The sequence below is a fragment of the Helicoverpa zea genome, chromosome 6 (assembly GCF_022581195.2).
Source record: "Helicoverpa zea isolate HzStark_Cry1AcR chromosome 6, ilHelZeax1.1, whole genome shotgun sequence".
Classification (NCBI taxonomy): Eukaryota; Metazoa; Arthropoda; class Insecta; order Lepidoptera; family Noctuidae; genus Helicoverpa; species Helicoverpa zea.
The window spans coordinates 2,732,332-2,754,713 of NC_061457.1; the positions used below are offsets into that span (position 1 = coordinate 2,732,332).

The 22,382-nt window shown below is 36.8% G+C and overlaps 1 protein-coding gene across 15 annotated transcripts in view; it reads left to right on the forward strand.

Annotated features, from left to right (window-relative positions):
• LOC124631145 (rho GTPase-activating protein 23) overlaps positions 1 to 22,382 on the forward strand; it is a 334,067-nt gene that overhangs the window by 147,363 nt on the left and 164,322 nt on the right. For 2 of the 15 annotated variants that reach the window (XM_047165356.1, XM_047165357.1), the window contains exon 1: positions 12,311 to 12,721. The exons of the other annotated variants lie outside the window; for them this stretch is intronic. In XM_047165356.1, the coding sequence (XP_047021312.1) occupies positions 12,695 to 12,721 (27 nt within the window). In that variant the 5' untranslated portion in view covers positions 12,311 to 12,694. Of the gene's footprint in view, positions 1 to 12,310; positions 12,722 to 22,382 lie in introns of those variants that run through there. 15 annotated transcript variants of the gene reach the window in all.

The following is a 22,382-nucleotide window of genomic DNA, read 5'->3' on the forward strand; positions in this document are numbered from 1 at the left end:
TGCATAGGCGATTTGATATTATTTATTATATTGATAACGGCCCCCACAGTTTGCGGTATTACATGCAACGTAACGGAGTAAAATACCTTCGCAGCACTGTTCCTGTCATGTTCCCGTCTTAGTTAACATTTGAACAGCTATTTTATATCGATGTCAACTTTAATCGTGGTTTATGACGGGTTCCTACGAAGCCGATCTAAGCTAACTACATATCTGAATGGAATCCAATCGCATCACTGGGAAAGGCACTTGACCGCTGCGACTGTAAACTCGCATGTCCTAGAAAATTATTAATCAGTGTTTATATAAATTGAAATAAAGTTTAGTAAACACGTGTAGCTCACACCAACTAGACAGGGTTGATTTGCATCGTCCACGCACACGATATCGCGTGACAGTATTTTTACAAAAAAACAATGTTTACAATGTAAATACGGCTTTACGCTGAAACGCATGTACTATCGCAAAATCTGTATCGATTCAGTCGCGCGTGTGAACAAGACAGAATCGATCGTGATTCATTCGACCCAGACTTCGATACGTAGATGAAAGTTGAACAGGCGCCTCAGATTTGGCTTAATGGCACCTGGTGTGTGGTCTCATTCGCGCTAATTACTTCTCGTGTCGTGGTCAGTGTCACCGTGATCACCCCGTTGATTCGCCGAGGGCTGGCCACACATCACGAGATCACAATCGACCGATTGGGAAACGAGACCAATTAAGGGAAATTGTCGAAAACTCGCTTAATGATTTATATTGCGCGACGATACATGGTGCACTGTCGTGGCAATTAGTAAGGTGTGCGTGGCGTGGTGGCTCTCGCGCCGTCTTTTTGTTTTTGTACTTTACGTAGCCATTGCGTGCCAATTAATTAATGATCGAGCGTTTTTACGTGTTTCAGTTTATTTTTTTACTTAAATATAGCAGAAGATTTTTCCTTTTTGTTTACCTATTAACCCTATTTTATAATGTGTAAGTTTTATAATATTACTAAAATACCCAATACCGTTATCCAACAGAAGACGCCATCAACCCCATTAACAAAGTCCTTTTCATTCTAAGCTGACAGGAAATCTGGAACGCATAATTTACTTCCCACGCGATTTATCAATATCATCCCACATAGAACAGCTCACTTGGCACTTCAATAAAATAGTTTAACCTGTCGTTCAAGTCTTCATGGTCATGTCTTATTGTTTCATACATGAATAGTGTAGCTTGAAACTTGAAATACACGGATCTTATCAATGTTTTAGGAGTCTGAGAATCTGCGTGCGCTCGTGAGTGTAACATACTTATGTATGGTTTGACCTTTGTGTGCAATAATTAATTAAAAACAATAAGAATCGCGTCGAGATCGCGCTACCGATAGCGCTGGCATATCACGCGAGTCCGCGTGCTCACGCGCACTTCGATACGAGGGGTGATGCTGCACTTGTCGCGGTTAGGTTTCGGATGGCGTGATGGGACATGTGTAATGAGATCAGTAACTGAATCAATTATGTGTGTATCTAGTTTGATTTGCGAGTTTGTCACAGAGATCTGAAATCGGAAAATTGTGTTTATACCTAATGCTAAAACCATTTCTGCTTATTTTAGAATATTTTGGTAACGACTACTGCAAGTGATTTTACCTGTCCCTGAACCAGTAATGGCCACGTTTAGGTGATTGAACCATATTAATTTGTGATTAGAAGTCTCATTAAAACCGATATTTCTTCAAACTGCGAGGGGCAGTTTCGACTTACATGTCCACCAACCTCCTCTTATTGGACCCTCAAAAAGGCTACTAGAAAAGCAGTTCTGATGAATTAAATTGGGTATAAGATTCAGCCACCGATACCCCACGGCTGGCATATCACGCAAACATGCGCACGCGTTGATCCGATCGCGCAACTAAATATAAAAGCCAATTGTCCCGATCCGCCAATTAAACGTTTTGCGTGCAAATCTTGGTATGTATTAGTCATTGTTAACGCTGATTTAAGCATTCGTGTATGTTATTTTTTGTTTAAACGGCAATAAAGCTTTTTGTTTGGATTTTAATGCTTAAAAGGAATTGAATGTCAAACGATGGTGCTAAGCGTCACTAGAGCATTATGAAATGTGGATCAAGATAAACTTATTATTATAAGAGGAATTAAGTGGATTTACTGTTTTGTAATCTTTACCTTCTGGTGTTTTTTTATATTACATACGTTGTTTTTGTTTTAATTATTTATGGTCGGCCCATTGATCACAAATGAAACCTTTTAATTGAATATTTCATTTACGACTGTAGTTGTCAACAGCATCTGTTGAATGATCACCAACCTGTTGACTTTCAATTAAACTTCGGGCTTCGGGCGTTCAATTACGAGTTCCTGGTGCTTACTCTTGTGTATTTAAATATTTACAGACTTTAATCGTTATAAAACATGTCAGGCGCGTCGATTATTCTACCTGGACATATCTTAAACAAATTTCCGACAAATGGCCAATGTTCGCCGATAAAAAACAAAAGTCAATCGTAAGTCTTGATTAATTATTATAGTTTAAATCGAGTTATATCGTCATACATTTCTCAGAAGTTGGTAATAATTGTGAATAAATTCTTTGCCCATTAACGTATCTTAAAATGAGCTGAGTAGTTAAGTTATTATATTGTTATTGTTTAAGGTCCGATCACTTAAAATGGTATGTTTAAATAAAAAATAATACTTAATTCAATTTAACGGCGACATAGTATCGGTGCTCACAATTTGTTGTTTCAATGGCACCCGATTTGGTAGCATTGCGAAAATTTAATTCCACTGAAATTCCTGATATGCACGATGTTTTTGCTCGCATAAAGTAACCAAAGCCCTTATTATTAATGCTATTGTTCGAAATTCAACTTTTGGATTGTTGGATAAAGATTATTTTCGCTTATAGCTGTTTTGGTTGTAGAATTCCGATCGCATTCTTTCGCGCGTGACATTTAGATGCAAGCGCAGACTGAAATAATTTCTGAGAAGCTAATGCGAAAGCTTGCCTTGAAATTCTGTCAACAAAGATTATGCATTGGAATTAATTACTCGTGACAGATTTTGGAAGGCTACATTTTAATCTTGTTATAAGACTCGATCCTTTTAATCATCATAAGTCTACTTATGCCAAAATCAAAAAGTTTCATGCTATCAACGTCGAATACTAAATAACTTTAAATTAGACCATGTATCAACCAGGAATCTATCAACGCTTGGTTTCAATCACACAGAGATAGATACACGCACACGACAAGATTATTAGTATGCAATTAATAATGAATAGTGGTATATGAGTCATCTAAAGTACGATTTCTGAAAGAAAAGTCTGAGAAAGTCCTTTCTTTGTAGCCATCGAAGTTGTTGACCAACTCTTAATTTTAATACAATTCTAAAGGACTTTCCAAACAAGTCCTATTGTTGTTCACGGGTGTTCTCAATATTTTCCTAAATGTCGATTTAAATTTTGTACAAACGCATGTAAAAGTGTTTCGTTTTCTACAAAAAGCTTCGGAACAATGGAAACGATGTCCTGCTGGCTTATTCGCTAACTTTCGAATTCTCAGATGTCAACTGGCCTCAGTTGTCATCGGAACTTTGATGTCAACCTATAAGTTCAAAACATTGGTATTCTGTATCGCATGAAGTGGATATCGGTGGATATCGTTACACGGTTGCTGACGCCAAAACTACGATGACAACTTGACAACTCTATTTTTTTATCGACTATTATACTGCTAAGTAGGAAATACCCTATTAGCATTACATTACTACGTTTGAGAGAACGCTTTATTTTCAGCGTGTTATATATTTAAAAACAATCTGTGGCGGTAAAATTCAGTATTTGCTTTCTATTGTGTGTGAACTTGGTGTCTAAAGTTCCGTGTGGTTGAACAATATTTTAATTGAGAATATTGTGAGTATTGTATGTAGTTATTATAAATTTAACAACGTAAACAATATTTTGATACGTAGATTCTTATGTTTTGCATGCAAAAAAAAAATTGGTACACTACAGGAAGGTAACTTTACGTACTTGAGTAGGTCGTCCCATACATTGAGAGCATCGGTTACCTCACTTACTAAATGAAGGTTGAGACATGCTGCAAATTAGTAACATCAAATTATGTAATATTGGTATTTATTTAACTTTTTACGTTATAAATTCTTACTTTTAGCTCAATTGCAACAGCAGTGTTTTTTTGAGCACGTTGCAGAAACGGACGTAACTCTGCCGAAACTCGCTGAAACCTTGATTTGTTGATACGGAAATTTGCCATGAATTCCTTCTCCCGTAAATCCAGAGAATTATTGCAATCTCGCATACGACGTTTCTGGATTCTGGATAAACTTCGTTTTGTCTCTTATTCCACAAATGCCAGCAAAAATACACGCGAAATTTATATTCCACACAAAGAAATATAAAACAAACAAAAATAATACAATTAAAAATAACACTATCAAAAAATAAAGGAAATGACTCAGGGTTTGTATTTCTATTGGAATCGCAAAATTAGAGAAATCTAATATGTCCGATGCAACAATATAGTATAGACATCCCAGTGATGAGGCATAAAACACTGCTATTTGTAGTGTATTTCAAAAAATGACATTGGCTATCAATTTGATGTCCACTGGGCTTACGGAATCGCAATATAACGTTTATCGATACAGAAACCGCTGTCAAAATGAGTCATGGTGGATATCAGCCTGTGTCGATGCTGATGACGTCATCTCATTTGGTAACTGGCTTTAGCGAATAAGAAAATAGCTGTTTGACAATATACTGATGTACACTTTACCAATTGATGATATCTGCGAGCTGTCAGTGGAGTTAGCGAATAAGGCTACTGGTCACTTGTCCTGTTTCCATACTGGCGCTTACAACTGTCTACTCCGTAAGCGTGACATGCGTTCTTTGAAACAATTGCCTATAAACTAACCCTTACTTCATACACACCTTTATTTCTAACACCACAGAGTTCATAATCCCTTGATCCAGTATATACAGTAATCTTAACACGGGTAGTCTCTAATGTGATATTAATAAGGATCAAATTTATTTGATACGATGGTTAGAGTTAGGATTGTGGGATGCGTTTATCGTCAATTTCGTGTAGTCTCAGTTTTCTGCATAGAGATGCATAATGATCCAGATTAGTTTTTGTTTTGAACCTAAAAATTGTTGTGAACTTATATGGAAAGGAAAATTACTTGTAATCTTATATATCTACTCACTACTCTAGGTCTATTAGCTACGATAGTATCCTTATATGAATGCATAATCTGTATATGTTTCTTTCACAATTCCGTCGATTATGTGGCTACAGGACATTTGTAACAATTTGTAAACATGACAAATTATGACATCAATATAAAGTAACACCTAAAAACGTTAGGTAATTGACACAAAAAATATAATAATTAACTATCTTATCCTACCGCAAATAAAAATTAAGAGCAAAGAATTAAATTAGAAATCACCCATTTGCGTAATTGATGATGTAACAGAATTGATCGTTGGGGAAATATAAATCTTTGCTCGCTTGACACGTCACAATAATTAATTATAAAAAGTCGGCAAACAAAGTCATAATTATAAACGATTGACAAAATGTCGATTTTAATTCAGACGCCGACAGTTATACAATTATTATTGTGTAAGAGATAAGATCCGCTTGTCGAGGTTTGTTTTAGGAAGTTTAATAACAATATCAATAGAACAAGTTATCGATGAATTTCTATCGATTTCCAACAAGTACAACATTCGATCAATTGGTCCAAATTTACGGATTATTGAAGAACAATACGGGCACATGGATATTTGAAGAATATTTTGATACAATTCAATTAACACACCCACAGTTCTAATCTATATCTATAATTTTAAAATAAATAAATGTAGTAATAACATCACTCATTATGTAATACGCGTAAATCAAGAAGGAAACACTAACATAGAACACGGGAAATTAACACACATTAACTTAATTAACTTGCTATCGCGGTTCTGTCTCATCTCATTCCGCAACCGTAATGACAAACTAAAGCAAGCCGTTCATTGGTTTTGTCCGTCAATATAATTCAGCCATTAAAACTCTATTCGTATCTGATCGAAAATGCCACACGCGTGACGTAACAAGTTTTCTGTCTGGATACCGTAGATCATTTAACCTACAGGAGATGCCTTTGCCACGTGCCTTCGCCTGTGTCTGTCGTGACCTTACCTATTTTCCTGTGTACTTGTGGCCAGTGCTCAACCTACCCCAAATCTGTCATATCTCTTTAACCGATTTTCAACTATATGACGGTACGATAAGGTTAAAGTTTCATTGTGAAGTTTTAACACATTGGGGTAGCTTGATGTAGGTACTGGCCACCAAATACAACAGTGTGTGTGAGCTAAGCTCGTCTCTGCGCGTAGATTGGCAGACTTTTTTCTATAAAATTTATGGTCATAGCAGCTCCAGTTAGTTGAGTACTCGAAGCTTGAACCCATATAGAGTATGGTTTTATTTTGCTGCCATACTCCGTTGTGCAATCTAATTGTTGGTTTATTTTAAATTGTCATGTTTTTGTTGCAGGTATGTGTTGGTGCTTTTGAAGCAGTCGTTGGTAAATAAAAATACCTGGTACCAAGTAGGTACAACTCATGAAGTTTACTATCCATACATTTGATAACTGTAGAGAACACGTCATTTCATCTACTGTATTCTATTGAATATATTTTCTTGTTATTCCTACTATTACATAATTATGGTTCAGTTGTTTCATATTGTTATGTTTGATTAAGTCGGGGGATTAAACAACTTGTATCGAATGACAAAAACCCGTATAATAAGTTATTTACCTAATATTAAGCCCAAACAGACATCCTGTTTAATGGTGCTTAATTCTAAGTAGCGACAATAATATTTTGACAAATATTATTTTAGTAAAAAAATACATCCTTTTAATAATGATTTTAGTTGACATTATGAATGAATAATACGTTAAATGAATACAAATTAATGTATTCAAGGTTACAGTAGTAGATATTATGTCTAAAGTACTCGACGCACTTGTCAGAAATTGTAAGTGTTTGCAATGGTTTTTTGTATGGAAACTGTGTGCCAATATTTCTTGTTAAACAAATGTTAAATAATATTTGCTAGCTTCCTTCCGTCAGCGGTTTCACCCACGACCCGTGAAATACTTTACGCATGCAGATAATAAGACCTAGGCTGTAGCTTCTCTCAATAAATGAGCTAATTGGGAGTGAAATAGTTTTTAATTCAGTTCAATAATTGAGCCTTGAGATTAGCAGAATTCAAACAAATTGTTCAGCTTTATAATTTTGGTGTAGATTGTCAGTGAAGCTTTATTTGCCAGTGTGTTTAAGTGACACGACTTACATTTGCAAAATCGTCTAATTCATAGTTTATAAGAATTCTAAAATAAACTAAATACTGATTGAAAGCAGTCAAAAATATAATTTAACAAACTTAGTGCACGAGCCCTGATACTTGTGCCATATCTTTTTATCTCTTTATAATCGCTATTTATTTTAGATACTAATTTAATCATGTTCAAACAACATATCAGAATGAACAGCAAAAAACCATCAAGTGTATAATATTTACAGTTTACTGAATCCAAAAGCGATACATTTATTGACGGCTAGGCAAATGGAAAACATTGTTCGATCAACTGTTAAATTTGAATTGGTAATCAACTTGTTATGGAATTAGGAAGTTCTTTGATGTTGGACAAAAATCACTGGTGGACTTTCAATTAGGTACATACATTATGTCACTTAACATGTAAATTGAAAACACATACTTTTATGTGACAAAAAACTATCCATAAATAGTTTTTTTTTTAAATATATTTTATGTGCCAGGGATTTTCTCTTAGGAAAAAGTGACACACTGGTGTGTATAGTGATAACACGATATATTATAATATGCATAAGGCAAACATGAACTTATGTACCTACTTCAATCAAAAAAGGTTTTATTTTACCAACACTAAAGAGGCCAGGTATAGACAACAAAGAAACAAAAGACGATCATTCGTCAAACGCGGAAGAGACTTCAAAAATCAAACCCCCATTGATATTTCCTCGATACACAAAAAAAATATTATCAACTACATAGTTTAGGATCGTGAGTCTGTTTGGTCGTGAGCCACGAAGGTTTAGCACCAGCTAATAGACAGCACCGTTTAATTGGAGATCACGCTGTCTTGAGCACTTTATACAGCCAGACACTTCTAATGCTGTATTTAATTTGCTTAAACGATTGTCTTAATAGGGGCTTGGATTTATTGTTTGTGTGTCGGATGTTTCATGGATATTATTGGTTTTGATACATCTTTCTTTGTGTTTACTGTAAATTGAGTTCCTGGTTCTAATATCCACCACCATTGGCTTTTTGAAGTATAAGTTGGTAGGCATACAAGTATAAATAGGTAGGCACAATGAATGCACTCTGTGTAGTTCCCTGTTGGAAGAGTTTTCTGACTGACTGTCAATATAATATGCACATCGAAAGTATACGGATCATGTGAATGTTTAAAAAAAAATCAATAAAAAATATTCAAGAATTAGGTCATCAAATCCAGTGGTCCTTCTTCTGCTAACGGATGCAAAAGGCAGTTCAAAAGCCACTGTATCCATTAGTATCCTTTGAGTAAGACATGAAGGCAGTGAAAGAAAAATGAAACTCCTCATTTACATGACGAACACAAACAGCGTGTACTACAAACTATCTACTACAATCAGAACAATACCACCCATTACATCACCTCACCAATCTTAAATCATAACAGAAACCATCCACGTATCATCCATAAGGTCACTGATGTAACCAGCTTCCGTGGTTCCCACAACGTAACGAGCTATGTAAATATCAATTAACAAGTAGAAATGTTCCGCCGTAGCTACCTGAACCGATAGTCAGCTCACGAGACTTCTAATTGATTATATCAATGCACGTGATATGCAGTTTCCGTCTGGGTGTCTGGATAGTGCTGAGTGCTTTTTGGAGCTGGATAATTTTGGTGGGATTTGGAAAATTTAATGAAGGATCTATGAAGTTTTTTGGGTTAAGCGAGCTTTGATTGGCATTTGTCTAAGAGGTGCCTGCATCTAAGGCTATCAAGAACTTACCCTATTTATCAAAAATAAATAAATATTTTCTCAATCCAATTTGGAAAGTGACGTAGGTATCTTCCAGGTTTGTGCAATATCTTTCATAGCATTTTACTTTCAGACCTGATCATTTGGCATATCTTTTTCAGATTCCAATACGAAAATTCCGCTCTAAATTGCAAAGCTGACCAATACCATTTCAAATTCGGTTCCTGGTTGAAATTTCTCTCCGTTTACTTGAACGAGTGTGTCCAGTACGGTTCGGTAACATTTTATATATGTCAGTCGTGAACTGGGGAGGCAATGTATGCGAATGACCGGTACTAATGGTACACACGTGTGGTTTTATTATGCAGCTATGTTAGGAAAGCATTTTCCCACGATACATACCTTTGTACGGCAGTTTGAATTTATTTCGCGTTACTTTTGAGGAGAACGTATATTTAGATCTTATTGATTCAATTCTCTTAATTAGGTGTAAGAATACCCAATACTTGCTACCCGTTTATTTTCCAAACACCTACAAGCTTTTGCATTTTGGAGAAATATTTCTGTAAATATAATATTAATATGCAAATATGGCTAGCTTTTGCGCAGTCTGATTGACCGATGACAGGCATGATGATATAACGCAACTAACATGTATGGATAGAATACCTTAAATGAAAGAAAAAAATACTGCAGAAATTCACCATTTCTTCATATGTGAAACTTTCTTATGTAAACATACTAAACCGTCCCTTCCTTAATGCCTCTCATTGCTTTTACACGTATCATAAAGTGTAAACTATCGACAATCAAACGAAGTAAACTCTAAACATGAAAGTGAACAAATAAAATGGCGTCTTGGGCTCCTGACAATATTGCAGTCTCACTTGAGAACTATTAACGTCACTGTAAACCACCTCAGCAATGTTTATTGTAGGATATAACTTAAACTTGCACTCGAACGCTTTCTCATTGTAAAAACCCCACACGAAAGTGATCCTGTATCGAAGTCCATGAAGCTATACGTAGTGACAATACTGAAAGTAGGTAAGACGACTAAAGAGGTGCCTTAAATACGTGGTACTGATATAAAATGAACTAACGATTTAAGGAAGGATTTATGAAGATATGATGATACTGATGTAGCATCAATGAAGCCCTCCCCCTGCGTGCTATAATATGGTGACATACATACAACACAAATAACACATGAATCCTTGAGTGAGACCTTGTCAGATATTGATAGTCAGACACTAAGCCCAGCTTCCAAATCGGTGAACAGACTTTAAACCACAATAATTAAATGCAATATTTACACCATGATTTGTCGGTCCTGCCTTTACTATGCAAATGATAAAATCCGCGATATTTTTTGCACCGCACCAGTCGAATACGTATTAAATTACATTAACAGTTTGTAAGCTTGGGCGGAGTGAAACTTGTTTATGCCTTTGTTAGTCGCCGGGTTCGATTCCCGTGTCGTGTCGTTGTCGGACGATGGTCGGCGATAAATCGCGGCCGACACCTCCGATACTACAATGGGGAAAGAGAAAGTAAGGAAATATCACAACATCGAGACGGGACAAAAATTCGCGTAAATCTTGATACTTTACCGACCGCCTCATTACCACCGTTGTATTGTTTTCTAAATGAAAACGTATTGTCATTGTAATACGCTCTGACAGATATAAACTGCGAGTTGGATAATCAAGGAAAACATAAATAGTGTTAATGGGTAGGCAGCTCACCAAGTAACAAGTAAATACTGTCTTTAGTAAATGATTACATTTCACACCCTTTACTTTCGAACTTAATCGCCGGCCGGTTGGTAGTACTTGATACTTGGTATTTTTAAGGTAAATTTTTATAAGCCACTCAAAGCGAGGATGACAGATCTGTACGCGCGGCACGGTTGTAATTCAACAAGATCGCACAGAAAGTCAGGAAACTGTAACGAGACGGAATGCTCCACGTCTCTCGGATTCCCTCCATTGGTCATGTCGTGACAACCGGCCATATGAAGTGGCTCACAAACCAGAACCTAATATCTATTAGCAACACACCATCATTACTTTATCGCCTTACACTTGATTAAAAACGACAATCTACTGACCGGGTCTTCTAGATTCCTATATAATTGTATCAGCTTTCTTCCATCTGTATGGATAGCTATCGCTAATTTCAATCGTTTCAGCCAATTGAGCATTCTTATCTTGTATATGGTACTAATTATCGCGGTCTCACAAGAGGAGGAGGAAATTATATCGATGATATATGTGATAGTCCATGCTATACCGACAACTTGATCTGATTGGAGCTTGCACAAACTGCGTGCTCTACTTTGAAAATGGAGTATGTTTTAGCTTAAAAATGAGGTTCGACCGCTTTTAAAAAAACGTTTTGTGTCTGACCCGATAAGCGTTCGTAGAATGGCGGCTTTCATTAAGTAATTAGGCCACGAGATCTGTCAACAAACCCGGCATTTGTGCGGAGACGTATTATTTTCTAAGCACCACAACGATACATAATAACCACTGTGGACGTCGTTATCTCACCACAAATCGTCCCTGGAGCCCTGAGTCGTCAGTGCGACGATTATTTAAATAAGCCCCGGTGCATACAGTCGCATTGACGCGGTACCGTTGGCTCTACGTGATCCTAGCGCCTAGCGGCACTATCGATGCCCGTCATTATCTTCATATTAACTCGGCTTCAGGATGTAGCACACTTTCGCATTTCAATAGTCTATTCTGTTTCGGTGTTTATTGTGTCAACTTGACAACACGCTTGCGAGAAAGCCAAATAATCTCAGGCTCGCGAGTGGCGAACAAGACAAATACTTACAAAGTAAAGAGCTGCAAAATGTTAAATATGCAGAATACTATATCTTACTATAGATCCCTGAATCCGCCACAAAAACTGTCTTCAAGATAATCTACACTCGGCATTCTCACGAGAAACCTCAACTTACTATTTACTCGTGTACGTTAATTCAGGGTTCCGTAAAAGGTCTGAATAATTACGACGTTTCCAGAAAAAGTGGTCAGATACCATAGTTTGCACAGTGGTCTGATGCGCAGTGCTATGCGAGGTTTTTACTCGGGGTAAAAAATATTGGTCGTTGTAGCGGGGTGTAGCCGAGGGGTTGAGATGCGGCGTGGAATCGAGCCGAGCTGTCGGCCTGCGTCAGTGTCGCTGTGCCCCGTGCGTGCAGCGGTCGTTGTAGAGGGGCGTTACGTGCCGCTCGCGCTATACACTGTTATTCGCGGATCGCCATTGAAAGCGCACGTGTCGCCGGCACCGAGCGCTGCATTTATTTACACAGTGTGCACCTGTGACCACGCAAATATTTGACGTGATGTGAAAGACCATTTTTGGTTCAACCTACTGGTGTTTTTAAACTAAACGTTCAATTTGTGTTCGTTCAGACGTGCTTAGTTTGTGCCAAGTTCTGTACTGTGCGTTTGGTGTTATCGACGTTTCTTAGAGTTTTACAAACTCATTGCATGTTTTGAAGTGTTCGAATACGAATTTCGGCGACAGCCAAGGCGTCAGCACCGAAAGTTGGATGAACGCCAGCATCTCCGGTGCTAAGGTGAGGGAAAATTTCAATTTGCAAAATGCCTCTAGGTGTTGATACAAAAATAGGCATGTAATTAATGTTATCGGGGACAATAGCGGCTTATCTAAAATGTTCCGGCTGTCGCGACTCAATAATACCAACCAATATTGTTTACAACTCCAATGCTTTATCACTGTTTTTCATAGCACTTGTTTTCGTATTAATACAAGTTGATACATTTCTAGCTGGAATTATAGCACTACCACGAACATCGTCTGAAACGTTTTTGATGTAATTGAATGCCAACAAATTCGTACTCGCATACTAATTCCAGTCTGCTTCAGACTATTGTTTAAAAATTTGAAGCAATTACCAGATGTGCGCTCCGCAATGAATTGTTTTGTTTGTCATCAACATTAGTTCTTATTCAATGGCACACTGTGCACACAAGCTCACCCGACAACAGCTGAACAGTAATACCAACGAACTGCATAACTTATATTATAAGAATAAGCATGAAATATTTCATATGGGTTCTTATAAATTCAATTGAATTCTCTGAGATTTGTATTGTCCCGTAATATTTGCAAACTATTGGCGTTAAAATTTTCCACAGCAAAATAGTACTTTTTATCTGTCAAGTTTTATATTTCATTATCATTGCCGTTATCTTGTACTTCGCCAAGGACATAATTATGGAGTATATCCTTATCTACTGACGTCGTGGTATTTGCTGAAACATACGACTGACAATAATTTATGATTGCTGACGAAATATTTTTGGTGATTTGCCAAAATATTTATTAAAAAATGTATGACATCTTCATAATCGCAAACGTCCTAAAAAACCTGCATTGTGTCTAGGTCATCAAGTTATTAAAATAGATGTGTATAATTGTATACTAGGTAATCATATGCATGAAATAATAATGAGGTGACATTCGTCTACTGATGATGAATATGTATAAAATTGATAAAAAAAAATCGTTGCCGCTCGTGTAACTTCTGGAGTAATTGGGAGGCAAGAAACGAGCACAATGATCGAAGTCTCATAGATCACTAGCGTCGATAAGAGTGTCCAGTCAGACAGCGCGCCGCGGACGTGCCGCAACAACGAAGCCTTTGCCAGCCCGGTCACGTCTGACACACTCAAAGGACCTCCTTCACTCCAACAGTCGGTCCATACACCGCGCTTACAAACGCTAGCCTAAAATATTTCACCCAAGTACCGCCACTATCGTAAACAGACACGCATTTCCTCTAGCACAATGAGCGCAATCCTCAAGTGCCAGAACCGCTTCTGAGTCAGATACTTCAGAAAATTCGACCTCCCCGAAATAGATCGATCCGTGTTCGTCTACCCCTGTTATTTTTTGTTTGCTAATCGTCACTCATTCAATTGCTCAGTTGGCCTTCCGCCAGGACACGGACGCCAAGGTTCGCTCCACTTTTACGTGCATGTTGCATACGAAATGTATCACGTCTTCGGTCGCGACCCGGTGCTATGTTTAGTAGGCGCCACTTGACATTTTTTACGACGGTGAAAGCATGATTTGGCGACATTTATTTGGTTCAGCAAATATTTTCAGAGCGTGGTACATCAATCTTCGAGTCCAATCGAACGGGTGTACTTCTTTTATTTCGAGCTGTCGTTATGCTGCAAAGCTTCGTTGTTGCTAGTTACCAGCACTGAATTAGTTTTACGAGTACCTACAGCCGCAGTTCTGACGTGTTTGCTCACATCAAAAGCGGAGCAACTCATTGTTACGTATTTATTATTAGTTCCCATGAACAGTTTACGTTACATTTGTGTATGTAGGCCCTCAGTTTCCATAACCTTGGCTTATGTTTTGTAACAGTAATTACTCACAAGATAATTTTTGTGCCTTACCGATGATCATTAATCACTCGCGGCCTTTGTTCTCCGTAAATCAATATTGGTTGAATAGAAAAGGTGTAACAATGCGAAGAGGCTGGTATGAACAAGGATCTTAATCGATGTCATTAGGCCAACGAGTTCGCGAACAATGTGTTCGTCAAAATACTATTTAATTTATCATGCAAAGTTCGCAAAAAAATGATCTGCGAAACCCGAGCCGACCGGTCTCAATGACCTATTCGTGTTTGACTAATAGAACTAATTAGTTACCGATTTAGTTTCACTTTTCGATCCTATGTTCTATTGGTATTAAGTTAATCCGTGTCCAGCCTTGGATCAGATTTTGTTATGCCACCAATAATTTGTGGACCGGTATGCTTCGCTAAATTAATTGTTGCTTTCAATTTCGTACATGTAAATCGATTATCGTTCAACAGATCCATTTGTTTCGGCAAAAGATGTAAGATCTCCAAATATTGGTTAAGAGGTCAGTTACCGGTAAACTTGAACAGTCGATGACAGTTGTCACTGTCGGCAAAAACCTTCACATCCGCCGTTCACCGGTAAACACTTATTATCTGCACCGTGTTAACTATTGTTTAATTTTCTGCTATTGACGGGTCTCCAATACTCGTAAAATATGTTCACGCATAGCTGCGTTTTCTTTGACTGAATAAGCCGTCAAAACAAACTCGAGATCGTGGCTCAAGTGGGGTCTTATGAATAAATGCAAGTTAAATTTTATTGTTGCATTGACACCAATATGTCATACGTACGTAAAGTGAGTAAGTAGGAAAAAAGTGGTAATACGATGAGGCTAGAAAATCGGAACATGATCCCTCGTATATGGGCAAAGGTACAGGTTCTTAACGATTGTCGAAGTCATCGAATAACGGTCGGTTGTTGGTAAAAAAGTTTCAGCGTTTCCCGCGTAATTGGCAGGTCATTCGGAATGTGGCCTGACGAAGATGTGTCCCAAAAGGAAACACGGATAGCCGTAAAAGGCTTCGGATGCCAGTATTAAAATAGAATTACAATTAACATCAACATCAACAGGAAAATTATTTCTTGCGTTAGTTGTGAAATTATCTTTTGAGTTAACAGTTTTTAACATCGAACGAAACGTGATAATTACTTTCCGTAATAGGAAATCTGTTTCGAATGCAAATCTCGAAGTGTCGCAATTTTATTAATACCGTGCGATATATCAAATTGTCGCGCGATATTAATAGGATTATTCAATAATCAAGTTTATCCTGTCAGTATAAAGGCTGGGTTCTAAGCTGCACTTAAATGGCGCGTAAACTTATCTAAATCATTGTAATTAGTGTCGGGGACTATGGTCTTTTAAGGCTAACACTTGAGGCAGAGTGGTTTAACGGTAAACTAATCATAACATTATCCCTGCACTTTAGAACGAGCTACAGCATGTTGATCGTGGAATGTGTGTCAAACATATGCCACTACTTATCTGTGCTACTAAGTAAATTACAAATTATTATGAAAAACTTTTCTATCTACATATTATAGCGCTGGATTTTTCCAAAGGGCAGGATAAAAATAATGATTTGAGACCCATTTTCCATGGTAAAGCTCCATTTCAAATTCAGAAATTTGAAGAATGAAAAAGTTGAAAATTATGAAAGTAGTTCATACAGCTACAGCAGTTCGAGAATTTTCCAACTAATAGTAAACTTCTCAGCAATGCAATTCCTTGAAGTTTGTATAGTAGATATATTCATCAATTTGTCAATACCATAAACGTATCAAAAATCCAGTACTATTACGTCTAAATATGGTCGTTCGACTCGCTTACGCGCATGTTACTAAGAATTCAGTTAACACCATAAAAACTTAAAAACTCTTTAGAATTTTAAAACTTTAATGTGGTCTTATCAGAAATGTGTGTCAAAGATGGAATTTCTACGAAGACCCCATTATATTCACGATTCACCCCCATTTCTTCTCATAAAACAACATTTCTCAGAAATAATAGTTTAAGATCAATTTGATACGTTCACTGGAATAAGAATTTTTGTTTCTTGGTTACTGCAATATTAGACTAAACAAATGATGTGCGTTTACGAAGCTTCCTCTAAATACGATATTGGTTCATTCTGTTTGTAAGTTCTTCGGGGAACTATAATAAATGAATGCGTGCGTTTTCCTCCTTATTTTAATAGCTGTTATGTTCTGGCTATTTATGAAGAGGAATAAATTTATATTGCTTGACTGTTTCTTTGGTCTAGTGGGCACAAGCGTGACTGTTTTGTATTTGAGGTTGGGGTTCGATTTCTGGGTTGTGTGAAGTTTTATTGCTGTTTTCTATGTGATAGTGGATGATAGAATCACGAAGAAGAATGTATGGTAAGTTAAAGAGAATCTCTATTCTCTTTAACATGCATTCTTAAATACACTCTAATTTAAAAGACTTGCACTCATGAGTGTTGTTTTGTTAATTATATGATGATAACTTCAATCCCGTATCAGTTCATAATACTTTATTTTGACAAAATAATTACTATTTTTAATCTACTAGTTAAACATCTCTGAGAATCATTAGAAAATAATTCAAGAGCAACAAACCAGCTGCGATCATCGAACCGCGTGAGTCGTCTGATTAGCGACTCATGCGCATAACGTATTACATATTAGTTTTATTGTCTCAGTGTATCGGACGCGTCATGCCCCACGCACTGAACAGTTTTGGCTACAATTGTATTTGTATTTTGTATTTGTTTACATTATTTATTGTGTAGGTACTTGTAGTATTTTGTGTAATCGATTTTGTATTGGTTTGTATTTATATGGTTTTTAAATGTGACTCAAATTCGTGTAAATGGTATTGAGGATTTCATATACCGATGAATGTGACAATGAATGACAGATTCACATGTTAAAAATATTTGTTCAATGAGTCAATTTGTTTTAATTTACGTACCTACATATTTAGTAGTAGTTTAATTTTTACACAAGTAAACACTACATCTCTTTTTAAAGTCATGCTTTTATTTAATGGAACTTTGAAGGAACATAATTTTAGTTTTTAATAGTTAATTAATGACAGAATTAGCTTAATGTTTATCTAATAGTATCGCTCTCACAATCCCCTCCACTTAAAGGTGATTATAGTTATCGGCCTTAATACACTAATACCAAACATGGCGTTAAATACAAACATAATTCTGCGTAGGCGCCACTTGCAAAACTATGTATTTACAAGCATGGATACAGTACTTGAATGTTATAGAATTTTCTATTTTTAGGTAGGTAATTGTCATCTATTCATTCTACGTCTTCATAGATAAATTGGGATGCAAAAAAATATTTTCGTAAAGCTAAATTGATTTTTTTATGAGTTAACTAAAATGTTTAAAAGTAAAAAAGGACAATTTATTGCAATTTTAAGTCCTGAAAAAAAAAAACAGTGCATTTTCTATACAACTGCAAAATTATTTCATTTCAACGTTGTTAGGCGATTATCACACTGCCCCGCATGATGCAGCGTAGTGCGTGGATGCGTTTTTTTCCGTTGTATGGAAATATCTCCGTTTGTATGGAAAACACGCATAGTCCAACACACTGAAAATGCATCCACGCGCGTTCATGCGGATCACGCACATACATGCGGAGAAACACGCACCCCCGCGCGTAGGTGCGGGGCGAGACGCAAGGTATGGCACACTGAATCCCGCAATGCCGCGCGTGATTTTGAATGGGCGTGACGTGTATATTTGAAAATGGAACTCGCTGTGCGTGAATTTACAAAACGCACCTACGCGCGTGAGTGCGTGAAAAACCCGCACGATGGTGCAGATCTGCACTCCCGCAGGAACGCGCGTAGGTGCGTCGACACGCAAGATGCAGCGCGATGCGGGGCAGTGTGAAGATCACCTTACTGCAATTCTTTTTGTTCAAAACATTGTAGATCGTATCTAATCTGCTGAGCAAATAATCTGTTGTTAAGTTTACTCAAAGTGCTTCGGATTAAACACTTGCTGATAATAATTAATCGCTCTAAAGGCATGTTTCCGGACTACACAAGTTATGTAACGTATTATCTAACTGAAACATTGAATAGTAATGAACAACATCTTAAAAATGTATCTTTGAGAAGATAAAAAATAGCAATGCAGTTCATTCTGCTTTAATAAATGCTACACAGCAATACATTTCTTAAAATTGTATACTTTAAAATATACCTAGCTAACGAGTTGACAAGCTTCGCAAGATGAGAACCGAATGGATATTCCAGAGTATACTACAAAACCATCATTACGATATACAGAATGCATACTATGGCAGATTTTATATTAATATCATTTACTTATCCACACAAGCTTTAATCCAATTAAAACACAACAAAAAAAATCTTACAACAGTACAAAAAGCAGCCGCGTGTGAAAGTGTAAGTTTATATGATGTTCATCTAACAACAACTTAGTTTTTTTATCCATTTTGACTTGTTAGCGAGTCTCGCGAAATCAGTAATAAAAACTTGACTGTACCGGGTGACCGATCTTTTATGGAGAGGAAAAAAAAAGCAGCTGGGGATCCCATATCGGATTATAACGAAAGGTGTTGCAAGAGTAATGACCTAAGAGTACCAGCAGACTGGAGATTAAACAGTCGGCTGACAGTGGTTCGATCATGAAAAAAAAAAAGAAAATCTTTATTCTTGAGATTTTTTAATTTACAACAAAGGTATGTACAGAGTCATTTACAAGTTATTATAAAAAAATATGTATGGTGTATTTACATTAAAACAAAAAAAAAATCTTGATTCAATCAAAATTTGTTTAGTTTGTCTGATACCAGCCAAATACCTGATCGTTGGTATGTGCGTGCTCTATTCTATACTGATTTATAAAGGTCTCTGCACACAGCGGGCGCGGCGCGGCGGGACGGGACGGCGACGCGACACTGACCAGTTGTAATGTACTAGATATTATGGAGGCCGCCACACAGAGCCGTCCCGCTCGACGCGACGCGACGCGACGATCTAGTACATTGTGTCACGTCGCCATCCCGTCCCGCCGCGCCGCGCCCGCTGTGTGCAGAGACCTTACACCCGAACAAATCGGTGTGATACCAGCCAACTAATCGTTGTTATATGCGTAGTACCATTAATATCCATACTGATTTATGTGCCCGATCAAACTGTCGGCCGACTAAAAGTTTTTAGTCTGCTCGTCTTAATGTGAAACTTACACTTGTTTTGTGATGCAATGTTATGTATTTTTTTTTCTGCTGAAGTAATTAGACCCTATATGGAAGCGTAGTATTTGTGGGAAGATAAACTGTTTAAAAATGGCACTGTTACTAGATATGAGTGAAATGGAACGCAATCAAATAAGATTTTTTTTCAGGCTTATTCGACAGGAATAAGCCTGAAAAAAAATTTTATTTGATTGCGATTTGCTTCGATTTTCGTTATAAATAAAATGTATTGAATAATTTATCACAAGCACTTCGTATATTTTTGATTATTTTGTTTTTGTACGTAGAATGTTCTCGAAAATAATTAACACTTACATGTTGCTGTTGTTTTTCTTCGTACGTTTAACAATAATTACAGTGTGTAAATTAATCTTTATTGATAGTGTTGTTTCCTCAGTATTTATAATCGCATTCGTCATATGTGTGCCAACGTTTTTATGGTAATTGGGTATTTTACGCATTTTACCGTTATCATACAGTAATGTTTTCATTACACTTTATATATGCTGTTATACCTCAATATTACCAATATTGCATTTATAAAAAAAGAAATTATTTTATTTAAATGCACACTGAGTAATTTGCATCTGTAAGCAGTTACGTAATTCATTCATTGTCATCGTGACGGATAAGTAGGCGTCAGGTACTTCCTAGCCTAGAATAGAATATTATGCATTTCTATATAACAATATATTTATTGATGTCCAATGGTATTTATATTTTAAATGGGTATTCATCCATGCATAACCTTGCACGAAGCGCATTCATAAATACCTGTTTAGATATTTTTCATAATCATAGAATTCTATAGGTACGTCTTTACCGATGACATGGAGTGAACAATTTTAATCACAATAACTTAAAGAAGAATCCATCTTTCATAATAATAAATCCAAAGGCACTGTCCTTGGTATTTTCTTAAATTAATACCACCAACTGCATGCTGAACTACAAGTTTTTGGCATAAACATATCGCATATTTCTCATTCGAGATTGGCAACACTGCAACTGAGTTATGGCATACAGTTGCTACCAGACATCAGTTTCACATGACTCTTGTTCCAAGTACACAAGGTCTAAATTCCCTTGAAATTAAAAGTGGCAAGGCAATTAATTAAATTCATTGGTCGTTTTTTCCAACAACAGTTTAGTTACGGGGAAAGAGAAAAATTCCTTATATATCGATACTAGAAGTCTTAGGCTGGGTGATTCGCATTCCGTTCTCTATTACTGCGAATGTAAAAGTTGTCATTAATAGATGTTTCGTATGGATCGTGGAATAAGGGATTGTCGAGATTTATGTTATTAGTGAAAGTGTAGCAATAAGGTACTGGATTTACGATATTGTTGGCGTGATATATTTTATTGTGCTTAGTAACATATTGAGAGTGCAAGGTAGCCGGCCTTTCCTTCTCGCTTTATGGTAGGTTCTTTTTAACTATTTTTTACTGGGTAACAAAGCATTAATAAAAGATACAAGGCAATTAACAGTTTATGCTAAGGTGACCGTAAAACAAAATGAATCTTGGCTCATTTATCCCACATAATAGTCGGAGACTTCAAACGCCAAACTCTTAAACAAAAGTTTTAAAAGCTACCGTTTCACAGAATATTAATTAGCGAGAAATTATCTAATACATGTACACAGTCTGTATTTTCACTTACAAAACCACATTCGCTTCCCGTATTGCTCGCAGCTCGGGAGCTACAGTGAAATCAGTGAATTATTACACTGCATCCATTATTCATTAATTAAGCTACAATCGAGGCCATAACGGGCCATCCGAGGAAGCGAAGACTTGCGGCCAGTAACTTCTAACACAGAGTAATTAATAACTGGAACGCCAATAATCATTAAATGAATCCAGTCTGACCAAATATGCTAGTCTACAAGACAGCGTCTGTCATTGGTTGCAAGCTAGCATCGCGTCATGTGGCTGCTTTCTCATTGGTGGGTTGATGTACGTGATACTTCGCCCTCCATTCCCTTACTACTCGGTGTTACAAACACATCTTAATGTAATTTATGTATCTAACGTGGAGTAGTCACGATACGCAAAACTGTTGCTTGTAACGGACTATGTTCCATTGGAAGGAGAAACAAACTATTGGCTGAATACATTTCTCTAGTCTTGTTCAGAGAATTGATTTAGAACCTACTGTCGATGGTAGAAACTGCGATTGTAAATAACTTGGTATCAATAGTGCCGCGTCGAATGAAAAAACTATAGGTAGAAACTTCGGAAGGAATCTAGAAATTGAAAGTAGTGACGTTAGTTCGCGCATCGCTAGATGCTCTTCCGCATAAATTTAAATTATTGTGAACTACTTACTGACCTATGAATGCAAATCATAACATTTCCGTCTTGCTTAGTTATTTACGACGCCTATGCTCTGTGTTGTTTCTCTAAACTTTATATTTAGAGCCTTCTGGTGCTGAGAATAGAGCTTGAATTACCATAACCGACTAAACAGTTATCTGATGAGAACTTTACTTAACTCCAGCTTGAAACTTTTTTACTCAATTTAGTCATTAGCAGCATTTAATAATGTTACTATATTAAAGACTTCAATAAACACTACATTGAAATAATC